Raw genomic sequence first — 27434 nt, forward strand, 5'->3', positions numbered from 1 at the left:
AACAGAGTCTACCTCTCTCCATGTAGGCTCCAGGTCTAGTGCATCCTACAATGGGATAAACCGCCTTCAGGTCAACCTCGCCAGTAATGGGAAGTTAACAACCTTGGGGAGTTGTTGAACGCAGAATGTCTTTCTCTATGATGTGCCTCAAGCAGGAACCCTATAATCTTCAGTCAGTAGTGCTGATGCTTTGGTACTTATTTTTTATTTGGGGGAAATAATTTAAAAAAACAAAAATACATTTATCAGTTTGTATCTAAAGCCAATGGGTTAGCATACCTTCCAAAGCCAATTCTCCCTTTCAGCATTATCATATTTTTTATTTGACTGAATTGTTTCCTTTCTTCCTTCCTTTCTTTCTCTTTCCTTCCTTCCTTTCTTTTTCTCCTTCCTTCCTTCCTTCCTTTCTTCCTTTCTCTCTCTCTCTCCCTTTCTCCCCTTCTTCCTTCCTTCCTTCCTTCCTTCCTTCCTTCCTTCCTTCCTTCCTTCCTTCCTTTCTTTCTTTCTTTCTTTCTTTCTTTCTTTCTTTCTTTCTTTCTTTCTTTCTTTCTTTCTTTCTTTCTTTTTCTCTTTCTCTCTCTCTTTCATGGAGCCTTGCACTGTTGCCCAGGCTGGAGTGCAGTGGCATGATCTCAGCTCACTGCAACCTCCACGTCTCAAGTTCAAGCGATTCTCCTGCCTCAGCCTCCTAAGTAGCTGGGATTACAGGCGTGCACCACCATGTCTGGCTAATTTTTGTATCTTTAGGAGAGACAGAGTTTCACCGCTTTGGCCAGGCTGGTCTCGAACTCCTGACCTCATGATACACCCAGCTTGGCCTCCCAAAGTGCTGGGATTACAGGGGTGAGCCACCGCACCCAAGTTTGACTCGATTGTTTCAATAAACATAAAATCTTATTGTAAGCACCACCAAACAAAACAACAAAAACCCATGACCCTCTTTAGCAACTACCTCTCCTTTTCCTCCTCTCTCCTTTCAACTTCTCTTTAGTTGCTCTCCCCCCGCCCCCCCACCTGCTCACCTCCCTTCACACTGCAACTGATTCCAATCAATATTGAGACATTTGGTGGGCAGTTTAACATGTCGACTTGGCCTAGTTATAGTCCCCTGTTATCCAACCAAACACTAATATAGTTACTGCTGTGATATGCTTGGTGTCTACAATCTTTTGACTTTAAGTAAAGGAGATTATCCTAAGTAATCTGAATGGACCTAATTCAATCAGTTGAAATTCTTCAAGAGCAGAACAGAAATTTCCCTAAGAGAGATGAAAATTCACCGGTGGACTGCAGTTTCAGATCCTTCCTGAGAGTTTCCAGCTTCCCATTCTTGATGACCCGCCATATGTATTTCAGGCGTGTTTAACCAGACCCACAGTTGTATAAGCCAATTCCTTGCAATTAGTCTCTTAATATATATATAAGTATCCTACTGGTTCTGTTTCTCTAGGGAAACTCTAAATAATACAGATTGCTCTAGAGAAACTATTCTTCTGAAGATCACCAGTGATTTCCAGGAAGCCCAATTCAGTGGACACTTAATGTTTCTTAAGTCACTCAAGCTCTCAGCAGGATTTGATTCAAAAAGCTATGTCCATATTTTTAAAACCTCGCTTTTCCTCCTATCTCACTTGCTAATCGGCTATCTCAGTTCTTCTACTACTTTTCCGTCTACACTCCATGCTTTGCTGAATTGATAGAGTTTTGTAAATTCAAACACGTCTATGTGCTGGTCACCCCCCATCTGTATTGATGACTTGACCTCAGAGATGATGTATGCAGCAGCCTACTTGATATCTCCACTTAAAGTATAGTAGATATATCAAATAGAATATAGCAGAATGGAACCCTTGATTAGTGGCGCCCTCAGCAACCTGCTCTTCCGTAACACTCCTCCCCATCTCATAAACGGGAGCACTCTCCATCAACTTGCCTATGCAAAACTCTGGGAAGGAGCCTTGGTTTTTCCTTCTCTATTACTTCAAGTCTTATGCAACTTATCTACAGCTAACAGTAACTCTATCAGTTACTTCCTACGAAATGCATCCTAAATCCATGTACTTCTCCCACCTTTGTAAGTAGAAGCCTCTGTCGGTTCTTACCTGGAGTTGTTAAGTAGCCTTCTGTCTGGAGTTCCTGCTTCCACACCACAGTCTCCCCACAACCATTTTTGACACAGCCAACAAAATGTTCTTTATAAAGAAGGAATAAAACCATAGCATTCCCCTTCTTGATTCACGTGAAATAAAATTGAGATTTCTTACTGGCAAGTAAAAGTCCTTGTTGAACGATTGTTCCAGAATCTACAGGGTTGACTCCTTCTACCAATGTGATTCTTAATTTTAATGTCGCCTCTTCAGAGAAGTCCCCCCAACTGTTCCTCTAGTCACCTGTCTTCCTTCTTGTGCATCCACCATTAGCCCATGGATATGTGATGTGCTGTCATTTACTTTGTGTTGTTCACCACAAAACAGAATCTCACTGGCTGGGTTTGCTTACTTCTTTCTTGTTTGCCTACTCTAGTATCTGCATAGGAAAATGTACCATGAGATCAGGCACCTTGTCTACTAACAGCCAGCACTTCACTGGCACAAAAAGACAGTCAGTAAGTATTTGTTGAATGGGTATATAGATCTATCAATCCAGCATCATTCTCTCAGCTTAGGCAACCAGGTTCTTCTGGAGTTACTTGGTTTTAATAAACCTGTTGTAGTTTCTAAGAAACTACTTTTGTTTCTATGGGCTTAGTAATTTTTTCAAAAGTTTAGATGTGTATGTTGCTAAAGATTGGTAGAATTCTTACAGCTCTATAGTTTCTTCAGACTTAACTCTTTACAGTTTGGAAAAATTAACATATTTCTTCCACTAATTTATTCATTCAGTAGATACCATTTATTAGCCTTTAAGATACCAGACATCTTGCAATGCTGTAGGAACATCAGAAAAAATGAGACCTTTTTCTGGACTCTATCAGTCTTGTATTTGTACTCGGAAGCACTTTTCTTGTGATTACATGTCATCAGTTAACTGTGTGATTGTCTAACGTCTGCTTCCCCTGACTCGACAAGACAGCTTTCCACAATGCCCTGGATTGTCGACATTGTCAAATGTTGGAACCTGAAATTCTATTAGAGAGAATACATCCTAATGAACCTTCTAATACTCAGATGATTTTTTTATTCACAAAATCAAAGTTAGCCACCTACGATTCCTGAGCATAGGCAACTCCAGGTACAAAGTTTAGCTGCTGACTGGGCCAAGAGCTTCTGGGCTAGCGTGCTTCTAATCCTCTATCCCTTACCTGTGTTCTCAGACCTAGTTCTATGTAAGAATCACCTTGGGACATGCATGCTTTTAACATACCTGCTCTAACTGTGCTTCGATTAGATCATGATCTCCGGGCAGGGTCTCCAGTGCTTGTATAAGCATTTTGTTGCTGTTGGTTCTAGGCAAGCGTAGTGAGGAACCAGAATTTAAAGTTGTTATCTCAAACATCACTTCATTCTTAGTCTGCACTGTCATTTCCATGTCTGTGATTGCTAATCCTAAGGATTTTAAATGAAATCTGAAAACTTGAAAAGTCAGTATAATGTTAAATATATGGGCTCTGAATTCAAACCACCAGACCTAGAAACTTGACTTCATCACCAACTAGTTGGATAATCTTGGGCAATCTTGGGTCTTCTGTGGACACCAGCTTCCTTTTCTATGAAAATAAACGTAATAATAATAATAATGTTGCTTCACACATGTAATTATATGAAATAGTGCTTTGCATAACGTAAGCACCCAAAAAGTGTTAGTTATGAGCATCGTTGCCTTCGTCAGATATTTAGGCTGCTCACCAAACTTCTCTATGTTTCTTTTTCCCATTATTATTCAGGACCACATCTCATCTGTATCTCCAAGGAGGGTCAGCTTTTTTACCTACCTGAGCTGCCTATGCTCAGGAATCGTAGGTAAAAAAGCTGGATTTCAGTACCTTCGTCAGGCCATCTGGGGTCTAGGCTACCTAAAGTTCTGTCTAGGGGCTTCCATTTGAATTTCTTTAAATATGGGAAGCTAATTAACTTTAAAAAGCATTATAAATTCTGATAAAGTATAATGATCTGTCAGGCTTCCCAGTCTCATTACGAATTACAAACATCACTTTATACTTCAGGTCACCTCCGTTCCACGCAAGACCTTGCTCCTATTCGGTTAATTACTGGCAAGTGGTATCATCCAAAATTCATTACCCTCAGAACTGAAGTTGTATTCTCCTTCCCCAGGTATATAATCTTGTCATTCCAGCTTCAGCTGCCCTCTTTGTTGCTGTTCTCATCACCTAGGGTCATGTGTCATACACGGTAGAGGCCACAGAGTTGTAAATCTCACCTCTGGCATGCTAAGGCCCATACAGCCCTATCACAGGGAACTTCAGAAGGCACTGTTTATAGCTCTGTCAGCCCTCGAAGTGGGAAGGGACAGGATGGCGGCAGTCAGACCTGGGGCATTGGCAGTCCAATATGAACTTTGATTCCCACTTTGTAAATCATAGCATTTGTAAGAGTTGGAAAAATCTCCAAGATGCCAGATTCATTGCAGTTCCCTCATTAGATTTAAATGAAATGTCCTACCTTTCTTTCTCTTAGTTCCTATAGGAATGGCTGAAAAATCTCTTCTGTGAAGAGACAAATGTACACACGTACATGGAACACTTAAATAAAAGACCCTGTGATCTTCCATCTTAAATCAATGACTTCTTTATAAACTTTTCTGACTGGTTGAGGATCTGAAGGCTCCTTCAATAGTCAACAAACATTACCCAGTAGGCTCCCTCTACTAGGCTTCAGAGATACAAAAATAAATAAGACAATCCTTGCCCTTTAGGAACTCACAGATTTTCAGAAGCTACAAAAGGTAGATAAACAAATGCTCATAAATATGGAGGTTTAGGAAACCAAGTCTTTGGTAAGGCTTGCAAAGGAGAAAAAAAAATACACAGCTAACACGGTTTCCTGATGAATTAATGCCCTGCTGCCCAGTGTGTGATTTGACTGACGATATTGCTGTGATTCCTGTGACCCATATGGTAATGGTGGTGATTTTAAAGGAAACCTTAAAAGGGAAAAATGACCTAGTAGTTGGATCAACCACTTTATGCAGCAGTAGGTTTCCACAAAAATGCCAAAGCCTTGCCTTCTACAATTTGTTTTGCATTTACTCCCTGTTGAAGTGGTCACTGGAGTGATTGACCATGACTCCCCTCTGCCTCCTGGCACTGAATGGCTTAGTCTGTGCCCAGGTAGAATCATTAACAAAGACTGTTCACCTTCCCTTAAACGTAAAACCATCCTAAATCTTTTATAAAAAACAGGTCCACTACTGCAAGGGAGAAAAATAATGACTATCATCTCTAATTGTGACATTGCTATTTAAATGACTCTCATTGTATGAACATCCCTTTAGTGGGCAATTGTGTCAACACTGTAGCTTAAGACCACTGATGACGGTAGAAGTCAGGAAGCAGCTTGTCATTGCAGGATGCTGCTACCGCAACGCGGGTTGATCATTCCTTTCCTTCTGTAAGCTTGTGACTAAGATTTCTGAAACCTCATCCCCATAGTGAAACATTTTGCTAACCTGTCTACACCTTAGTGAAGTGATCACTATCTTCTCACTGCCCACCACGCTCCTCTTACTTGGGTGACCATATGGCCCAACTTGCTCCTTAGTTCTATTCCGTGCTTGCCACCCCATTTCATTATTTATAGCTCCCCTTTTCAATCTCACAAGTCCTCATTTGGGTAATAAGTTGTAGGGACCACCGTAATGCTTCCTTGTACCACATCTTACAGTAGCGCAGTGATGCATTTGCTATGTCGCTTTTAGGGTGTTTGAGTTGCTGGGTGGCATGGCTCGTGTCTTTGTTATCTTTGCATCTCAGAGCTCAGGACAGTGACCAGAAGGAATACAGAATATGCTTAATACCTGCCAATGAATTTAGGAGTAACAAATAAAATGAGATCTACTATGGGAGTTCCCTAAAATGAATACATTATTTTTGTGTAATCTTTGTCGTTATTCAACAGTCCAGTTGAACCACAAATTTTAAGTGCACCCAGAAAGACACCCACACATCTGAAATATCTAAAAACAAAACAAAACAAAACAAAAAACCTAAGCATTATGCGAAGGCGAGTCTCACTGTCAGAGCTAGCATGTATCTCTGCTGAGGTTATGACTGGAATTCAGAGTTTTGACTTTTTTGTGCACTGTGATTGTTTTCATGTTCTCTTCTTTAAACTCATCCTGTTTTTCATGTGCTATCATGCATAGGAATGTCAGAAATTTTGAAAGAAAAGCTGCGTTAGGAGTTGTCACAGTTAGCTTTGGAAACTTTCATCGTTTTCATAGTTCATCTGAGGTGATCAGAGTTACTGATAAGGCCTGGCAAAGACACAGAATTGGTGGAGGAATCTGTGCACATTTGAGCTGACTGTGGAAACCTTGGTGGTTTGTGGATTGCTGGCCAAAGCTCTCGAGTCTTCAGTGCAAGAGTATGGTCTGAATAATCATCATTTTTCTTATGTAACGTATCATGACATAAGCTTCAAAATGTAATTGTATTGAAAATCATGTTTACTGTGAACAACCAAAGATGCCAAGTGGGACTGATTGTCAGGGTGAATCTGTAGCTTCTCCTGTCAATGTTGAGCTTCGGCTTTCTGGCCCATGAGGAAGCTGGCTCCTTGTCCCTGGCCCACACAGGAACCCAGCTGGCCCACTTGGGGATTCAAGCTTGGAATCTGTTATTCAGTGAAGCCCTTTTTTTAGCTGGTTTGTTGACAAGCTACCAACATCCATCAAATGTGCCAGCATATGCCTCCAGAACTCTGTCTTTCTCAGAAAGCAAGCTGTGACAGCCAGGTCAGCAATTATGGGCCTGGTGGGAAGTCGGCCAGTGCTGGCATTCTCAGTACTCCAGGATGGGGGAGCTCACGCTGGCTCTGTCTTGACCCAAAAGGAGAGGCTGTGCACTATAGGGCCTGCCTTCATTCTAAGGACTCTGGAGCATAAGCGGCCTATCCTTCATATTCTAGAGAAGCCTGCCAATGTATCTTCATCTTAACAAACCACGCATTGAATTGAATTGAATTAAGTTTGTAATAATGGGATCCTAAAAATCAATTTTGAAAAAAGGGGAAGAAATTGTCCACTCCAGGAAGTAAGTATCTAACAGCTGTGTTCTGGGTCACTGGCATGGTAGATAAAATGTGAAGGAAAAAGTTCCACAAGGACCACATTAGGTTTTTACTAGCTTGGCAAGGCACAGCAAAATTGGGTAACAGGGGTAGATAGTCAGGATTAGAATGCAGGCTGACCATGCAAGTAATCTGATGCATTTTCTAAAACACAAAGAGGTCTTTCTAAAAACCCAAAGCAATCATGCATTTTCCCTACTCTATATGCTTTTGTAGTTATCTCTCCATTGATATCAGGGTCACATTGAAACTCCTATTATTTTATTTTACTTTATTATTTTGTTTTTGGAGACAGAGTCTCCCTCTGTTGCCCAGGCTGGAGTGCAGTGACACAATCTTGGCTCACTCCAACCTCCGCATCTCGGGTTCCAGCAATTCTCCTGCCTCAGCCTCCGGAGTAGCTGGGATTACAGCTGCCCACAACCACGCCCAGCTAATTTTTGTATCTTTAGTAGAGACAGGGTTTCACAGTGCTGGCTAGACTGGTTTCAAACTCCTGACCTCAGGTGATCTGCCCGCCTTGGCCTCCCAACATGTTGAGATTACAGGCATGAGCCACCGTGCCCAGCCAAACCTGTAGTATTTTATTTTTAATTTGCCCCTCCACCATGAGACTCCCGACTCCAGTTGTGACCTGTTGACTCCCCACTGCTCTTGGCACCCTCCAGTTGAGCACAGAGCTCCTCAAACCTCATCAAGAGCAGCTGCCACCGAGAGGGCTCCTTAACACACCACTTGCTGGTTCCGACACCCAGGTTTTCGTTCCTTAGGTCTGCAGTGAGGTCCTACATCCAGTATGTCTGAAAACCTCCTTGGTGACCTCAGCACTGCTGGTCCTCAGGGCGTGCTTCCCTTCAGCAAGTCTGACTCCTGATAGATCCTAGATGGGACCCTGCACTTTCTCTCTCTCTCCTCCTTGCCTTGAACTTGCAACCCCTTCCTTCTGCTGGGACTGCCCTTCCCGCTCCCACTCCCTCCTTCTATTCTCCCTATTCCCACTCCACCCCCCACCTCACCAGCCTGACTGCCCCTTACGCCTCAGGACTCTGGAGAAACATTGACCCTGCCTGGACACCCTCCTGACCCTCTGCCCCTCCCTGGAGAGAGTCCAGTGCTCCCTCAGCACACAGTGCTCACCTCCTTTCATTGGATGTAGATGTAGAATTGTGTGCCTGCTCTCTCCAGCTTAGCCCTTGAGAGCCAGGACCTCTGTAGAGCTTGAATACAAGAATGCATGAGTGAAGGAAAACCACAAAAATAAAAAAGGAAAGAGGGTTGAGCTTTGGGAAGATGGTGGGGATAGAGAAGGCATTGTACCTCCACAGTAACGAAGCCTCCCAGGTGTCCACCTGGTTTCCCTGCCCTCCCAGAAAGGGAGCAAGTGAAGGAGCAAGTGCAGAAGTGCAGGGATCCCAGGGAAATTCAGAGCAACATTTAAGGAAAAGAAAACCTCTTATTTAACATCATCCTTCCCTTCTTTAAATCAGTGATCGGTTTTTTTGTTTTTGTTTTTGTTTTTGTTTTTTTTTTGTTTTTTTTGGCTTCAGTGTTAAACAACTCCTTTCCTGGTGTGTGCCGTTGAGTGAGGCACATGTTTTTGAGCTTTGGTGTGCCCACTTTACAAATGGGGAAAAATATGCACCTTTCAGGGCCACTAAAAACATTAAATTAGGTAATGTGTGCTAATACGTTCCTTTTCCCCTGGGGAATGGATTCAGAGAAAGAAATCTCCACGTGTGTTAGAGAAGTTGTGATAGAGAATATGGGAGATATATTCAGTTTTATGTTTTTGGTACCTTTAAAATTAGTTATGAAGTGATCACCTATTTCCCATCTGCTAGAAAAAGCCCATGTCTACCCTTTTTATTCCTTCCTACACACTTCCTTTGTTTCCTTTTAAAAGAGAATCTGCCAAGATGCTTGCACAACACAAATAAAGATTTTGATTTCTATCACCAGACCCCATGCAGCAAATTAAGTTCCAAAGAGATATCCAGAAAAAGTGGTTATGATACTACCTCATGAGGAAAAAGCAGCATATAATAGTTTATCTTTTATTAACAGCAACCTTATAACCATGTGGGTCTTTATTATTATCATTTTAAATCTGCTTTCCAAGCGAAGTTGGGAGTGTTGAGTATTCCTAATGTCTAGGAAGGAATATGAAGTATTCAGTTGGGGAAACCTTTGATCCTTCTTTGAAAGTTTTAAAAACCTGTTTCTGTATCTGGGAAATGACTGGAGCCTATTGTGTGCAATGTAATTAATATTGCGGAGGTGCAGAGTGTTTGGCTGAAATCTCTGAGAACAGCAAAGTCTGGCCCTTATCAGGTACTGGTGGTGGTCAGAGGAAAGCTCCCGCACTCCCACCAGGCTAATTCTGTTCTCACTAAAGGCCATGCATCCTCTCTGCACCAATAAGCATGTGTGAGTCACACGCGGATCACAGCTCCAGTGGCTGAGCACGGCCTGCAGAAGAAACTAACTCTCCCAGTGTGGATGGTCAGCTGGCTCTGAATGGTGAAATAGATGATGTGGCAGGAACTCAGGGGACAGTTGGGCAGCATCACACTTGGGCATAGGCACCTTGATGGGTCACAGCTCATTTCACAAGTGGTTCTGAATGGCATACCCTTCTGGGTCCAGTGTGAGGCTCTCAATTAATGTGGCAAACAGTGTACATCTGGCCCTTGTCCTCATGGCATGCACTGATGTGTTGGACAACTGAAATATAAACCACTGAGAAAACAGATGAGCATCTAATCCAATTGCAAGGTGCATTACGAAGAGAATGGCAAGGTGCTTAGAGGGAGACTAACAGGGATGGAGGACCCCTTAGAAAAAGGGCCAGGTGGGAACTGACTGATGAGCTGAGCATCGTGGTCCGAGTGGGTAGCACTGGGGAAAAAGCTCAGTGGACTCAGCATGGCTGGGTCAGACAGGGTATGTTTGAATCCTGGCCCTGGCATTTGCACATTGTATACCTCTTCATCTCTTTGTGCCATGTTTTTCTTATTTGTAAAGTGGGAATAATAACAGTATTATCCTCAAAGGTTAATTGATGTTATTACATGAGTTCATGCGCAAAAAATACTTAGAGAATTGGAGGGCTTGTGATGTGGGCTCCACACACATTATCCCAGCCCCACACATACATGCATATACACATACACTAAAATCACAGCATGCCTGGAGCAGTGTGAGGGTTGAAGAAAGGAACAGAGGATGAGGTGGGAGAGGTGAACAGGGCAGGATCATGTGGGGTCCTGGAGACTGGAATTAATTCTCAGGGCAAAGGAAGTTCACTGAAGTACTTTAGCAATGGTGAAGTGTGTGTTTCTCATGCTTTTTAAAGATTAAAAAAATGTGTCAGGTGAAGATAGCAAAAGTGGAATCCAGGAGGCAGTTCTGAAACTATTCATAGAAAATGGAAAGCAGGCAATGATGATGAGGGCGTGAATTCACGCCTACTCAGTGTGATGTGAAGGCTACCGAATCCCAAACCCAAACAGAATTTTTCACACCAAGTTCTTGATAACATCTTTATGCCATGCTTGAAAATCTTCACTACCGAGTACTTTCTTTTATTGAACGCCTTTGTATTTTCAGGTCTGAGCTTGTGCAATTTTCACAATGATTTTGAAGGTAGGTTGCTATAAGCCCCATCATACAGATAGGAGGAGGCTCAGAGAAATCCAGAAAGTTGCTTCAACCAACCCTGCCCCCAAAGGAGCAAAACCAGAATTGAAACCCAGCTCTGTTAGACTTGTTCTACTGATTGGCTTCGTTTTCTCTAGGTCTTATGACAACATGAAGATGTGTTTTCTTAGAGATAACCTATGTCCCTTTGCCATCATTTGTATCCTTAGTTAAGTCACTAGACTAGCCAAACATTGGAGGGAATGGAATGTAGATCATAGTAACGATGATGAATGGGGAGGGAGGTGAGTGAGTGAGTGGACTGGAAAAAGGAGACATTTGGAATTCAGCACTTGACCCAAGAACTCAGGCCTCCATGAGGGGTCCTGGTGGCCAAGTACCCTGGAGTATGACATTATAAAATGAAGAGGGATGGGGGAAATAGCAGAAACATAATGAATATTTATATTTCCGTAAATTTATCCATAACAGTTGCTTGGACAAAAAAGTGTCAAAGGTGTATATATATGTATGTATATACACACATCTTTATGTATATTTATATAAATATAAATATACATACATATATATACACACACATATATATATAAATATACATATAAATATAAATTTGGATTTATATAAATATTAATCCAAATTCTCTCACTGCATTCTTACAATCAGTTGTAAGTGTAAATGAATACATTGTAATGCACCATTTTACAAGGATGGAAAGCAAGGCCCATAGTTTTGACATAAACTTACCCCCAGTCAGACACTTGGTGAGTAGTAGAGCTGCTGTATAGAGGGCTCCTCTCCTTAGTTTAATGTCTTTACCAGGGAACCAAAGGCAGATTTCCTCCATGTGGTTTTACTTCACCACACACAGCACCCCACCTGCCAGGTTCAGACTCTGTGCTCAGTGCTGGTGCTGGCTGGGAGATAAAGAGTGGTACGAGTGAGTGGACATGATGTATACAGTTTGTGGACTGTGATTCTCACATGGCATGTGATAACAAAAATAGAGGGGTGTGCCCAGTGCTAGAGAAACCCAGAGTTCAGATGCGATATCCGTCTATGGGAGTGGGACAAATGCATCCATGAATAATGATGGGATTGAGTTACTGCTTCAAAGACACACCACGTGCTGTATGTCTCAGCCTGCAAGAAATGCCACACTGGGAGCTAGAGATCTTTCTGCCCCTTCTCCATCACGCTGTCCTCCTGCAGTACTGAGATGCACCAAACATTCTCATGCCTCTGTTCCCCCTCCTGGAGACACTGGGTCCCTCTTTTCCCCGGGGTAACTCCTACATATTGTTAAAGGCCAATATACCACTCACTTCCTCTAAGAAACCCTGTCTGAATCTACCCCCTTTGAACTGAGTCAGTCCAGTGAGCATTACTGTGAGCGTTAATCTCTGCATTTGCCTTTAGAACCTCTGTGAGACACTATGTGGTCCTTCTACTCACTGCTGGGCACTAGAGGGCCTACCTAGGACCCAATTCCTACTCCACAATCTGGTGCAGTGGCAGAGTAGAAGCCATCAGAAGAGAATATTAATATTGCGTACATAGTGACGTACGCGCTGTGCACACAGTAATTTCAACTAGAGTGTGAGAAGCCAAAACATGACAGAACAAGAAGCCTGGGGCTACTTTGGCATCCTTGGGCAGTAAATATCTGAATCAAAATTGAAAAAACATCATTTGGAGTAAGAAGGTCGGGTGCCAACCAATAGAGTAGCCTCGATAGGAACTAAAGGATTCCTGTTATTTCAATTACTACTAATACCTCTCCTATCTATTATTGATTTAACACAAATAATGTGCCATGCACAATGAGTTCACACGGATGTGTCATCACTTTGTAAGTCTTAGCACATTTACTTCTCAAAGCAGTTTTCTCTAATGGATATAATTGTCTTCATCTTATAAATAATAAAATCACCTTAGACCAAGGTGACCCAGCTAAAAAACTATGGTCATCACAGTTGAGAATCCATTATCTTATCTGTATCACAGTTCTCACTACTCCATGAGTGGTGGCAACTGTTGGTCTGTGGCCCCACTTTGGTCTGGGTGGAATCCTAGCTGAGATAACAGGCATAAATGCATTGATGAGGTAGGGAGGGGAGGTGCCGAGAAAGGTGGACATTTGTGAAAGTCTCTTGGACAGTTTCTTTTTAAAGTCTAGGTTTCCATCAGCAACCTTTTGGTTGGGACCACTTCATTCCGTATAAATAAATTGTGAAATTGGGTTTTAAAACTAATTACAGAAAAGTATTATTTCATTTTCCTTTTCATTTCAGAACCTCAGATTCACAAAGAATGTTTCTAGATCCTTGGTGAAAAAAACAATATCTTTATGTATGCTCAGGCTGAGGATTTTAATTGCATGATGAATAATAGAAAAATTGAGTTTTCTTGGGTACTCAATTTTAAATAGAAAATCCCACCCCCTCCACATAATCACCACAATCCCACCCACAGAACATGGTATATAATGAATCAGTTTCAATGTGTAATTAAACAGTCTTACATTTTTTTCTACAATAAAAGCTCATTATAGAAGTTTTTGTAATTAAAAAATAGAAAAAAAAACATGAAAATAACCTAGAACAACACATTCCAAATAGAATCTCTATTAGATTTTTGGCATAATTTGTCAGGTATGTTTGCACATACCTGTTACATAAGTTTATCTAAATCATGGTTACTTGACCTTCCCTTTTTTTTTTTTTTTTTGCTTTGACAATAATGAATTGAATGTTTTGTATGAAAACACTAAAATGATAAATATCACCCGCAAAGATAAGGCAGTTACGGTAGGAATATAGTACATTTACCCTCTTGGTTCAAATACGAGTCTTCTTTTGCTGAGTTTTTTTTTTTTTTTTTTCCACTGAACCCAGTAGAAGCCTCAGAATCCTCCTCAACACAGCCTTCTAGGGAGACAGTACTATGTGGAGTTGGCATCAAAATTACATCTATTTTTCATCTCTAATGTTGTGTCTGAGATGAGGAGATCAAGTGGTTCTGACTGTCAGGAAGACAAATCATGAGAGATTATTCTAAGCCATCTGACATAGTAAGCCAGATATAGGTACTTGTGGTATTCTCACCCTGTCCCCTCCAGCAAAAGCTGACATACCACTAATGAGAGTTTTCACTTCTAAACTGATGATCACTTCACTTTGACTCAGTGTGTGGTGACTGCTTGTAAATGAATAATTCCCTTGAGTCTAATTAGGTTGGTTCTAGTCTACATGTTTCCTGTTGAGACTAGACCTGGCAGATCTCAAGAACATTTCTGTGAACTGGACACAAACTAATATGGGAAACAGGAACAGCAGTCCTGAGGATATGCACTGATTTTTCTCTCCCGCTCCTTCTTTGTTCCCAGAATCAGACGTTGCTGACTTTGATGGCCGAAGCTCACTTCTGTACAGGTTCAATCAGAAGTTGATGAGTACTCTCAAAGACGTGATCTCCCTGAAGTTCAAGAGCATGCAAGGAGATGGGGTCCTGTTCCATGGAGAAGGTCAGCGTGGAGACCACATCACCTTGGAACTCCAGAAGGGGAGGCTCTCCCTGCACCTCAACTTGGGTAGGCTCAGACTTCCCCTTCCAATGCCAAGGGATAGAGAGCCCCTTTACTCCACAGGTCACAGTGTCTGAAACTTGCAGTGTATCTGGTGGAATTCACTGGAGCACAATCTAAGTAATATTGGTGGGGATATAAATGTTTAAGGCACGTATAGCATTCTTTGACACAATATAACATTGATATGTAGGGAGAGTTGCAAACTCATTGTTATGTATTTATTGACTTAACTACGTATTTATCCATTTAATTCTCTTAGTAACTCAAACTCTAAACAATCTTTCACAAGTTTAAGTATACACGCGTTTTATAAGGAGGCTTGCTCAGAATTTATTCTATTAGGTACATTTAAGAAAGTTAAGTTTCAGAGGAAAAATGAAGGAGAAACATTTTGGTTGCTCTGGGTTATTTTGTGTTGGGGAAGAGGGGACCATAAGTGTGAGGCAAAAAAATCTAAGTTTCTAGGCATTCCCATGTCTTTTTAAGGGAAACTATTTTATTTAGGTGCCCTTGCTGTACCAGGGTAAGTCCTAGACTCACCAGATTCCATTAAGCTTAGTACAGAATGCCCTCCTGCCTCCACACAGTTAGGACACAGCCTCCCGCTGTGGGCTGCCGTCCATCAGGACCTGTTGCACTACAGGCAGGTCGCATTCATTGTGACCAATTTCTTATCCCAGAGAAAGGGGAGAGAGGCCCAGCCTCCTGTACGTGATCAAAGGCACTTCTGAAGGAAGGATAAGTTGAGTGCAAAAGGCAGGAGCACAGTTCCCAAGGATGCACACAAAAAAACAAAAACAAAACACAGCAAAACAAAACAAAACAAAAACGCTCTTCTATAGGAAAAAGAAAGAAAGGAAAAAAGAGACAAGCTGAAAAAAAAGTAAATGATTGTTTTTTGTAAGAATGACTCCCTGCTTCCCATCTGATATTTCCTAATATTAAAGGGAGAGGAAAATAGTTATCTTTTTGTCTTTACTGTAAAATAGTAAAGAAGGAAAGAAATTGCAAAATGTAATTTGTAACATCAAGTTGCATAGAAGATTGACCAAAAAAAAGTTGCATGGAAAATTGACAAAAAAGTTAAATAAATTTTAGCAATTAGCTGAAGAGACATAAGAATGAATATTAGTGCCCCCAAACCAAAGAACAATTTCTTTATTTTGAGGCATTTCTGAGGGTCTTCTTGGGGCCCCATGGTGACTGTAGGCAGGGATAGCAGAAAGAATCTGTAGATTTCAAAGTTTAACTCAAAATTGATACCTAATAGATTAAGAACACACCAAAATACCTTTAAAAGTAGAATGTCACCTAGAAGAGAGTGGTAAAAAATTTTGCTGGTAACCTCATTGGTTGTTAATTACCATAACTAAAGAAGCAAGCATCAGAACTTTCTGAATGCTGGGTGTCCAAATACTACACGAACATGCATCAATCCATTAACTGGTTTTCAGTTTTCCAGAAAGGAGATCAAATGAATGAAGCTGAGCCTCCCAGTTACAAGTGGCTCACACAGCATTTTGAGTTCTGGGTAAAGTTGTTATTACTTGTCAATAGTAAAGCAGGTGTCTTCTACTGGTAACATTGAGAAATCTTTCAGTTACTACTGTTTAGATTCCCAATTCAGGTGTGGCATTTCACATCCAAAACACTGCTCCCACATACAAAATCTAATGTTGTAAACCAGATTCATTCATGGTGTGAATGGTAGAAAGAGCATAGATATGGTCATGTAACACATTTTGTTTTGATTACAGATGTCCCATCAAATTATGTTAAGTTTTTTATTTTATTTATTATGTGATTTATTATGGTGAATGTCTTCTGAGCCTCAGTTTCCTTATTTCTAATCTGGGGCTAATGACTTGTCTTGCGGAGTATGGACATGAAAACCAAGAACACTATAAATACATTTTCTGTAGCAATGAGTAAACATGGACAAATGCCAAAAATAGAAGCTCAGTATTGCTCATTTATTCCAACAATATCTGAATGCCTCACCCTGAACTATGCTGGCTTTTCTGAACATAAATGGAATATTAAGATGAATGGCACTGACTCCTTGCTACGATACATAGATGGCAGGATAAGTCTTTCTTACCAGTTTCTGTCTTCTCTATATTTCCAACCATGGTGGTAATTAAGTAAAATCTTACTTAGTGATTGATTAAGTAGTTAGAATATATTTTAGCTATGTTCTGCATAGTTTAAAAATGTCTTCATCTTTTTTATCTGTTTCTGCAGCTCTTCCTTTTTATCAGTTTACCACAGTTGAGTGTTTTCTGTACTTACCTGTTTTAAGCACTCGCCTAGGATACTTCTTAAATAGCATAAGTTTCTAGGTTCCTCTGCTAGAGAAACACTGCCACAGATTAGTACTTTAGCCCCTCCTACCTCATCACAGCTAGAAGATTTCTGGAAGCACTAAGCAAATGGGAGTGATAATAGCTTTGCTTTGCCCACAGTGGAAAATCTATAATATAAGTTTTATAAACACCAGGATAACACCTTGTTCATTTCTGTATCTCTAGCCTCTAGGAGAACCCCTTCCTAAAGTAGGTGCTTGAGGCAAATTCAGTACATTAGAAACAGGGTTTTCATCACAAATTTCATTATTCCTGTCGGGCTTGTTCACCTTCGAGTCTGCACTCCTGACTCCTCCATGATCCACCACTCTCTCTGACAATGGGGTCTGTTTACAGAGGATCCACAATGGGGTAAGGTCCAGTCCAATCCTCAAGGAAGACCTATGGCATAAGTACGCATTAGCCCCAGTTTACAGATATGAAATAGTAGGCTCAAAGAGGATAAATTACTTGTCCCATTTACACAGACTGTGGTTAGTATAGCTACCATTACAGTCTACTTATATCTAACCAGCTGTTTTGCTCTTAATTTTAGATTATAAAATATATATCAGTTTTTTAAAAAAATGAAAATAATATAAAAAAGGAAAAACCCCAAATCCTACAACCTGGTTATCTCTTTTATTAACATTTTAGTATCTTTTCAATATTTATCTTAGTTATTTATATGAATTCTTTAAATATTATTTTAAAATGCTCTTCTTTTCCTGTTGTCACATAGCCTCAAAGGGGAAAGAGTGTATGACATCCATGATCAGGTTTGTTCTGTTAAAAAAAATGAATCAGTAAAGCAAGAGAAATTTAGGAGCGCTGAGAGACAGAGAGAAAGAGAGACAGGATAGAGGTTAACGGGTTAAAGAATAGTGCTGGTCAAATAAAGAGAGTTTTGGTTTTTCCCTCTCCAGTTTATATGGACATTTCAGCCGTGTCTCCTTTAGTGACAATTTTTCATTCAAATGTGTATTCATTTTCTAATCAGTTACTTGCAATTCAGAAATTCAGGCTAAGAATAAAGAAGTCCAGCACCATGGTCAGCTGCTCGGGATGGCTTTGTGGCCATACATAGTGTTCTTTTCTAGTGATGCTCTTTGATGAGTATCCAATTTACATTACATAGTTACCCTAACCCTTACTGTGTCTGGCTTGGGTAGAGACAGTTCTATGGAGAAATTGAACTATGTGGTTCCTCTTTGCCTACTTTCTTAGAGTAGAACATTGGTATTTTCCCAGAACTACTAAATGGGAAAGAGATTTCTTCTCTCAATCCATAAGGGGGTTAGACATGTTTCCTTTCTCACTTTTTACACATCTCATTCAAATTGCCAATGGCAGTCTGCCCTCTGCAGAATTACAATAGTCTGAACCCATTCATGCAGGTAGAGAATCAAAGAGCAGAGATATTACGTGACAAGAGAACTGTTGTAAGAATGAAGAAGACATCAATAGTACGTGCAGGTCACTCATCCTTGCAAGAGCCCAGTGTCTTTTGACTGAGGCAGGATGTTTATGCAATCCCCAATACATAGGGCTGTAGTAAAGTGAGACTCAAGTGAGGCTCCTAGAATAGAACAAACATCTGAGGAGCACCCGGGAGCTGAGTACAGGGTTCAGGCGCCAAAGCACGTGATTGCATAATCAACCATTGAGATGCCAGAGAAAGTTCTTTCCATTATCCAAAGAGTCAAATGAACATTCAATTTAGCTCTTTTGAAACTCAGGCATTTTAGTCAGCCAACTCACACATATTTATGGAATGTTTATCATGTTTCTCAAATTGTACTAAACACTATAAAAGTTTTTTTCAGTTGCCATTTTTTGAGAGCCCACATTTAGGCATTGCATTAAACATTTAAAATACATATTTTATTTAAATTACATGACAATCCTACAATCTATATCCAAACCCATTAACAGATGAAGAAGTGCTGGTCCCTGATTTCCAGTAAGTGGCTCAAGGTCACATAGCTGCATAACTGTAGATATGGGATTATAGCCTTATCCAATCCTACCCCAATTCTCTGATGTTAATCACCAGAATGTTATAAACTTTTATAAGGCAAATAATAAAAATTATGAAACAATTCTAAAAAGTGTTAAATATCAGGCAGACAATATGCATGTGTTAAGTTGTGAGAATGGAGAGATCAAAAATGATCAGAGGGATCCAGGATCAACCTTGAGCAATCTGGATATTTTATTATGGAGAGGGGAGAAAAACAGGTATTTCATTCAAAAAATCAATGGGATAAAATGCACCACATTTTTCATGAAATCTGTCATTATGTAATAAGAATAGGTAAAACAAGTACAGTAAATAACGCACTGAATTCTGCACTGGGGGTTAAAAGTTGGATTTATCAGTATCTATATTCAAGAGGCTCTCAACCTAGTAAAACAGTTATTTCTACTTACCTTTTAGCTTGATTATATTAATTGGAAATTAAAAAACTATGCATCATCAAAATCGTATAAGAAATGTATTAAGATAATGTTTTCAAAGATAGCAAAGTCACAGAAGATGGACATAAGTTAGACACCACAGTAGAGCAATAACTCCTAAATCTGGAAAGTGTTTTTAGTCAATACGATTTAGAAATTTCTTAACAACTAAGGACATGTGTTTCATTGCTTTAGAGAAACATAGAGACTTGCCCTGGATTGAGGGTCAAGTCCATTGAAATCACATTGTTTCATGTCCGTTTCTTATTTTCTCCAGGGCTCTCACTTAAATACTTAGGAGACCATTCACTAGCCTTGCATATTGCCAAACCAAGTTGAAAGGGAGTACCTTTATAATACTGGCTGGGACAGGGAGGTGCAATTTGTCTTCTTATTGTATGTCATGTCCTCCCTTCTTAGTGTTGCCCCATTTTACTTTTCTACAGCTCTCTGTTTTCCAATCCATTAAATTCCTTTGCAAACGAATGTCCTCCCTTCCTACTAAGCTACATAACTTACATGTGTATATGGGAGATACAGAGAATAAGAGCGTAAGAAATGAAGGAGAATGAGAGTATCCATTTTTCCACGAAAAGTAGTGGAGAGAGTTTTAGCTTTGGAGTCAAATAGAATTGGGTTGTAACCCCAATTCTTTGAGTCCTTAGGTAAACCTTGTGGCTTCTTGGAGACTAACCTTTCTGCAGGGTTATTATGGTCAGGAATAATTAGAACAACATATGTGAAGTGTTTAACTTGTGTGAGAAGCTGAAGAAATACAAGTGAATATCGGTGTTGATAATCTGACAAATTAAAGGTTGGTGGAAAAGTTGATTCTGATGATCTGATAGAGGCAGGCATGAGGGAATTCACATGAGTGGCCCCTGTTTTATCAATAGTGAATCAAACCCTTTTCAAGAATCACTTTTTTTTTTTGCTCAAATACAATCTTAAACAGGAGAGTTCCCATCCCCCTTTTCCCAGCCTGTCTGAAATTCACAGATTATGAAAGTTAAAGTGGTATCCATGTTTGAACAGTTAAGATAAGACCTAGCAAGAAGATTAAATCAAACAAGGCATTTGGGTGAACACAGTGCAACATGCATGTCCTTTACCAGAAAATGTGAGTTCTAAGTAAGGGTGAAAGAATTGGCATGCTTATCCATAGCATCTTGAGGTGGAGGGAAGAGAATGAATAGGTAAAGTTAACCATGTTTTGCAAACATTTCAAGCTTCCTATAAAAATTGTTATATTTCTTAGGGCCTTGGGTAGTATATATATTATTTCATTTTAACTATATATTAAACCACATGAAAACAAGTTTTATTTCATTAGAAATAATTATTTACCTTATCTATTTCTGATCCCAAAGTTAGTTTCTGTCTAGTTTTATCGTTTTTGTCCTTCACAATTGCCCATGAAAACTTTTATCTTTGTCTTAAGAAATTAGAAACTAGTTAAAACTAGTAATTGAACCTCAAATGCCACTGAGATAAAACTTAAAATCGATATTCTAAGATCAAGAGTTTGACAATTTCTTGAGAATTAAGTGTTTTGTGATCTCTAATAATGGAAATTTCTATGGAAAATGAAACGTTTCTGAGGACTACCATCCTACTCTTCTCATAAATATAATTCTAAACATCCTTTTTTTAATGAAGAGCAGAAATTTTGTTTTCCCAATTTTTTAACCAAACCAAGTTTCACTAAACTTGTTTTGATATAAGATATCTGAGTGTTGGTATATAATAACTATATAATGGAGAAGGAGTGATGAGATTTATCCATAGGTGCTCCTTTTTGGTTAATTAATAAGTAACTTGTAATTCCCAAGAGATTCAATAATTACACATCTCTGATATATAGTCTTCAACAAATATACTATGCAGTGTCAGGATTGTGTTTTTAATTAAGTTTATTTCTCTCATTATCCAAAATAGTTATGCTCACTCTAAAATACAGAGAAAAGGAAAAAATGATTGTGGTAAATGCATTATTCAATTTTACCCACACATAGTGCTTCTTTGTGCCTTTTCCAGACTTGTATTTAGTCTATATTTTGTACGTTTGTCTTCTGCTCATGTATATTTTAAATCAGTATAGTCTAATTATTGAGTATTCTATTTATTAAATATTACTTTTAATTTTATCAAAAAGGGCAGTCACTACTGAGTATACTTTTGAAATAATGTATTTTATAAATATCATTTTGATGGCTATTTAATATAATACTTCATCCAGTGAGTCTACCTAAATGTATTCAGATTTTTTTCTCCTTCCAAATTATTGCATATTATATGCAATTTTTAAATTACTAACCACTTAAAAATTTTTCCACAACGTTTCAGCTTGCTTCTTTAGAATACATTTGCAGAAAGTGGATTACTAGGCAAAAAGTTGTGAATGTTAGTTTAAGTCCCGTGATACTAACTGAAATGTTTCTCCATAAAATTGATGGGACTCAATTTTGCATTATCTTTGGGCATACACACACACACACACACACACACAAAGTAAATGAACAATGTAAACAAGGGCATATATATATATGTATCTTTGGGCATATATATATATGCACTAAGTAAATGAAAAATGTAAACAAGGAGCAATGCTAATCCACTTTTGAGAAAAGGTCAACAAATTGCTCTAAGTATTCATAAAAATTTCATGAGCTACTTTGCATAAAATTATAAGTATGTTAATTAAGTTTATGGTTTCATTAGATGCAGTAAGCGAAAGGTAGTCACTATTTATTTAAGAAGAAGTACTTTTATATTCCTAAAGTCTTAAAATTATAAGAAACAGAATTTTTGGATGCAATGAGAGTAGCAAACTTTCTGAGCCAAAGTTAAGACCCAGGAGAGAAAGGACTGACATTAGACTTTGAAGAGGGTAAAGGTAAGGTTACTGATGCTGGCTCTGCTTCCCTCTCTTCTACACCGTGGAGATGTTCCTGTCCATTGAGATGGTGGTGATGATGGTGTCAGTGCATGCAAGAAGGGTACAGTGAGAAACAACCAACATAACCTACTACTGGAAGCTTTAGGATTTGAAGATCCCAATCATGTACTTAGACTGCCTTGATCCAGTCAACGTAACAAATACCACCCTACCCAATTTACTAGTGTTCTCCTGCCATTTGAAAGTTATACAATCTATTTCACTAAGACCACTCAAGGATTTTAAAATAGTGGAACTGAGACAATTTGGTAGCCATCTCAAAACATAAAGGTAGAACTGTGCCTCATAGAGTACATCAGCAAAAATTTCAGTTGAAAGGAAGTAGAGAAAACTAGAAGAATTCTTCAGTGATCTCAGAATAAGGAGAACCATTTAAACTATGATACAAATCCAGAAGTTATAAGAAAAATGATGGATTTGTTCCCAATGCACAAATACCTGAGTGGTGAATTAAAAAAATCAATCGAACAAACAAAAACAGAAAAACAACATCAAAAAACAAAGAAAGGCAAAAAGATATTTTCAAAATTCATATCACAGGCAAAATATAGGAAGAGACAGTTCAAAGAAAAGGAAATAAAACTAAAAAGATTTTCCACCTCATTCTTATTAAAATAAATGCATATTAAAATTACTCAGAAATACACTTTTTTAACCTACCAGACGGGCAAAATTTTAACGCTAGACCGTATGTTGTTGACAAGCCTGTGGTAAAGGCACTCCTAGGCATTTAAATGGGCACGGTCTTTATATAGGACATTTTGGCAGTATTTGTCAAAATTGCCAACATGAAAGCCTTTGTCCTCCAATTCTTCATCTAAGAATGAATGCTACAAATATGCTTGTGCCTAAGCAAGATAATGTCCACATAATAAAGTACTTCAACAGTTTTCGAGATCTAAAGTAAATAGAAACTTCTAAATTTGTATCACTAAGAACTCATTATGTGAAATATGATATGTTCTATATATCATATATATGATCATATATAATTATATATCATATTACATGTATATAGATCATATATATTATATGTATACATGTATATATATTAGAGCATGGAATACTATGCAGCTATAAAAAGGATGGGAAAGCTCTTTATATTTTGATAAAGATTTTCAGGATAGATTAAATAAAAATGGAAAGTTGGAGATAAATGCACATTCTATTTTACCATCAGGGCAAAAAATTAAATGAGTAGAAATAAAGAAAATCTATTTTTGCTGCTTGCATACACCTAATATTTTTCTGGAAGCACAAGCAAGATGTTAACAGCAGTGATTACCTGGGGCTATGGAAGATGAGCAGATGGAGGAAGTAAGGAAGGGAGGGAGGGAGGGTGTGTTAGTATACCCAAAGTTACATAAAAAATAAAATCAGTTTGACTGATTCATAATATTTATAAAATTTATCTTTTGAAGCAGGATAGTGTGGAAAATATTAAAATATTTTATTTTAATCATTATTATTATTGGCTCTATTAAAGAACTCAGGAGATCATTAAAGATCACAAAAACAGCACATAGAACAAACAAGTTGGAGAAACGGTGTAATTCCTTGCCCTGTTTTTTGTTGTTGGTGGTGGTGGTGGTTTTGTGTGTGTGTGTGTTTGCGTGTGTGATGTATAATGAGCTTAAACTTTCAAATGTTTAGAATTTGGACTTATTATTAATAAATTATTGTTCAATGCCTTTCTTATTTTAAGAAAAAAGTGAGATGCAGCTCAATTTCAAAGTGAAAACTCCAATATTAAATCTACCTGCCTTGTTACATCTAGAACTGACAGTTTATAAAGCATAAAGTTTCCTTCAGCCAATGTTAGCTCCTGAATGATTTCATCTTATAAATAAAAACTGTGTGTGGGGTGGCGGTGGTGGTGTTCTTTATTCTATCTCCATCAGCTGGAGGCCACCTCCTGCCACGCCTCATCATTACTTGGGTCCCATTCTTCCTGTACTCTTCTTGCCTGAGCCCCGTTATGCCCCATCTATCCAGATTATGGCCAATCTTATAGCCAGTTTTACCTTCTAATCCAATTCCCACACAACTGCCAAAATAACCTTTCTTAAAAGTAATCTGCTGGCCGGGCATGGTGGCTCACACCTGTAATCCCAGCACTTTGGGAGGCTGGGGTGGCGGATCACTTGAGATCAGGAGTTGGAGACAAGCCCAGTCAACTTGGTGAAAACCCATTTCCACCAAAAACATAAAAAATTTGCCTCGTGTGGTGCCCCCCGCCTGTAATCCCAGCTACTCTGGAGGCTGAGACAGGAGAATCACTTGAACCCGGGAGGCAGGGGTTGCAGTGAGCCCAGATCGTGCCATTGTACTCACTCCAGCCTGGATGACACAGGGAGACTGCATCTCAGAAACAACAACAACAACAACAAATACCCACCAACCAACCAAACAAACAAAACAACACAGTAATCTGCATTAGTAACCTCTGCCTACTCAACGTTCCATTTCTTAAAAAAGATGTAAACCGTGTAACCTAGCATACAAAGTCCTGGATAATGGGATCCAGGTCGACGAGCTCCTGGCACTCAGTCGCTGGAAGTCTTGGGCCATGCTCCCCTACATTTCTAACCCTGGCTGCTGCTTCTCCTGGCCTTGCAACCATGCTCCTCCTTCCCTCAGGTTTCAACTTGTCTCTGCTGCATAAGGAGGGTTTCACAGCACCATACTCTGCATTTCCATGGCTCTGTGCACTAAGTGCTGGAAACCTGCATATGTTTTATAGATTTATTTGATTAGCATCTCTACACTAAGACCTTCAGAGAGGACAGTATACCTTTAAACTCCGTGTCTCCTTGATACATTACCTGTCACTGTGCCCAGCTCAGGTAGATCACAAGACCTTTCTTTTCTTTTTTAGATATAGTTTTGCTCTTGTGGCCTGGCCCAGGCTGGAGTGCAATGGTGTGATCTCAGCTCACTGCAACCTCCACCTCACAGGTTCAAGCGATTCTCCTGCCTGAGCCCCCCAAGTAGCTGGGATTACAGGCACCTGTCACCTTGCCTGGCTAATTTTTTTTTTTGTATTTTTAGTAGAGATGAGATTTCACCACATTGGCCAGGCTGGTCTCAAACTCCTGACCTCAGGTGATCTGCCTGCCTTGGCCTCCCAAATTGGTGGGATTACAGGTGTGAGCCACTGCACCTGACTCACAATACCTTTCCATAGGAGAAAGAAAGGGAGGGAGAAAAAATGAAAATATCTTTTAATTCATCAGCATAATCCATCAAAGAATGAAAACTAAGAAGCTGTGGAACAAACAGTGAATAAACCCATGAAACCACGTCAGCTATTAATTCACCAGCTTCACTTTTCTAATTACAATAAGTTTGATGCCCCCAGCCCTATAGGAAGCATCCAAGTTACTCAGTGAAGGGAATGGTGCTTTGGGCTGTATTGGAGGTGGGAGTGAGCAGCTTCGGGGAAGTGGCAGCTCCTGCCTGCTGAATGTCACACTGTTGAACAGGCTGCTGCAGCTGTACTGGAGAAAACACTTCCCAAGAGGGAGGAGAGAGACATTTAGCTTTCAGTTACAAAGGGACTTAATGTATAAAATGTTGCAAAAATTGAAGATGTATATATACACAAACGTTAGTTCTATTTAATTGTTCATTTTGCTAAGTTTGAAGCAATTTCCGCAGGGGAAGATAAAAGCTGTAATCTTTTTGGTAGAAGGGTACAGCCAGGGACTTCCATAAAATTGAGAGAGAAAGAGGGGGAGGGGGAACCAGGCAGGTTGGATTGCAAAGCATGCCTTTCCAGCTGCATCTCTCATGTCTTCTCAAAGGGGTCTTCCAAACTCAACAGAAGCTAAAGCCTCAACAGTATGACTTGAGCCATGATCCATAGCTGTGGTCAAAGTAAAAACGATGAGGCAGACCTACATTCAAGTCCCGACTGTACTTGAGGCATGCATGCCTCATCTCCCTGAGCCTCAGGGTTTCTATTTGTCAAATGGAGATGATAATTTTCCCTTAGAGGATTAAAGATGAAGGTTATTTCTTCCTAAGTGCTGTGCATACAGTAGGTACTCAGCCATGGCATATGAGATGATTATTGCCTTGCCGCTGCTTTTGCCCAGAAACTTACTAGCTGTCTTCCCTTTACATATCCCGGCTTTACTCCTCCTCCTGGGCACAGCTCCTAACTGGCTTTCTCCACTCAAGAACCATTCAAACTCAAAGAATATTCATTCTTTCTAAAAACACAATCGCCATTTTCAATGATATTTCTGTAGCCATAAGGACATAGTTCCTTTTATTATTTATTTTTTCAAGTCTTGAAAACATGCCCTATTTTGTCAGGAAGGAGGTATGCATGTTGAATTTGCTTCTGGAATCTGTGGGCAAGGCCTGTTATTACTTCTCAGGACCAGCACAGTTCCTCGTCTGTAGGGAGGCATCATTCTTTGCCTTTAGAACAGAGATAGCTGCCTTTACTTGTGGAGCATTCTGGTGTGCAAAGCTGCCCTTGGACACAGACATCATCCTGCCTTCCTCCCCTCTTTACAGATGACAGCAAAGCACGGCTCAGCAGCAGCTTGCCCTCTGCCACCCTGGGCAGCCTCCTGGATGACCAGCACTGGCACTCGGTCCTCATCGAACGGGTGGGCAAGCAGGTGAACTTCACGGTGGACAGGCACACACAGCACTTCCGCACCAAGGGCGAGACGGATGCCTTAGACATTGACTATGAGGTGAGTTGATCCTCCCTGCACCTCCCAGGCCCCTTGCTTCAATGAACGCAGCAAGAAAATCAGTGAGCAGAGCAACTGAGAGAAGTGGTGGGGCACTGAGGAGTCTTACCCTGGGACTTACTTCCTCCATCTATGCCAGATAGATGGAAAGGCGTGCAGCCAGAGAATCTGACCAATGAGGGAGTGAGGGTTAAACCACAAGGCAACAGGTGTGTGCATTTTAAAGTCAGCAGGTCTCCTCATTTTTTTTTTTCCTGCTTGTAACCTTTCTGTGCCACTGCCTAGTCTCTTGGTTATGTACCTCCTCAAAAAAAAAAAAAAAAAAAAAAAAAAAAAAAAAGACGTCAGTTCTCTGTACTGATGAAAGATATTTAAATTATAAGCAAAACTCATGGAATCTAAAACCTGCAGTCAAGACACTACCCTTTGACTTTCACTCTTCCGATGCAAACTTTTGACTAA

At 39.8% G+C, this 27434-nt stretch overlaps 1 protein-coding gene across 2 annotated transcripts in view; it reads left to right on the forward strand.

Annotated features, from left to right (window-relative positions):
- The window catches only part of CNTNAP5 (contactin associated protein family member 5), an 872320-nt gene that overhangs the window by 368462 nt on the left and 476424 nt on the right, over nt 1-27434 (forward strand). For both annotated transcript variants that reach the window (XM_031936548.1, XM_023225607.3), the window contains exons 5-6: nt 14293-14496; nt 26788-26972. In XM_031936548.1, coding sequence (XP_031792408.1) covers nt 14293-14496; nt 26788-26972 — 389 coding nt within the window. The remainder of the gene's footprint in view (nt 1-14292; nt 14497-26787; nt 26973-27434) is intronic.

Source organism: Piliocolobus tephrosceles, chromosome 11 (genome assembly GCF_002776525.5).
Source record: "Piliocolobus tephrosceles isolate RC106 chromosome 11, ASM277652v3, whole genome shotgun sequence".
In the NCBI taxonomy this organism is placed as follows: Eukaryota; Metazoa; Chordata; class Mammalia; order Primates; family Cercopithecidae; genus Piliocolobus; species Piliocolobus tephrosceles.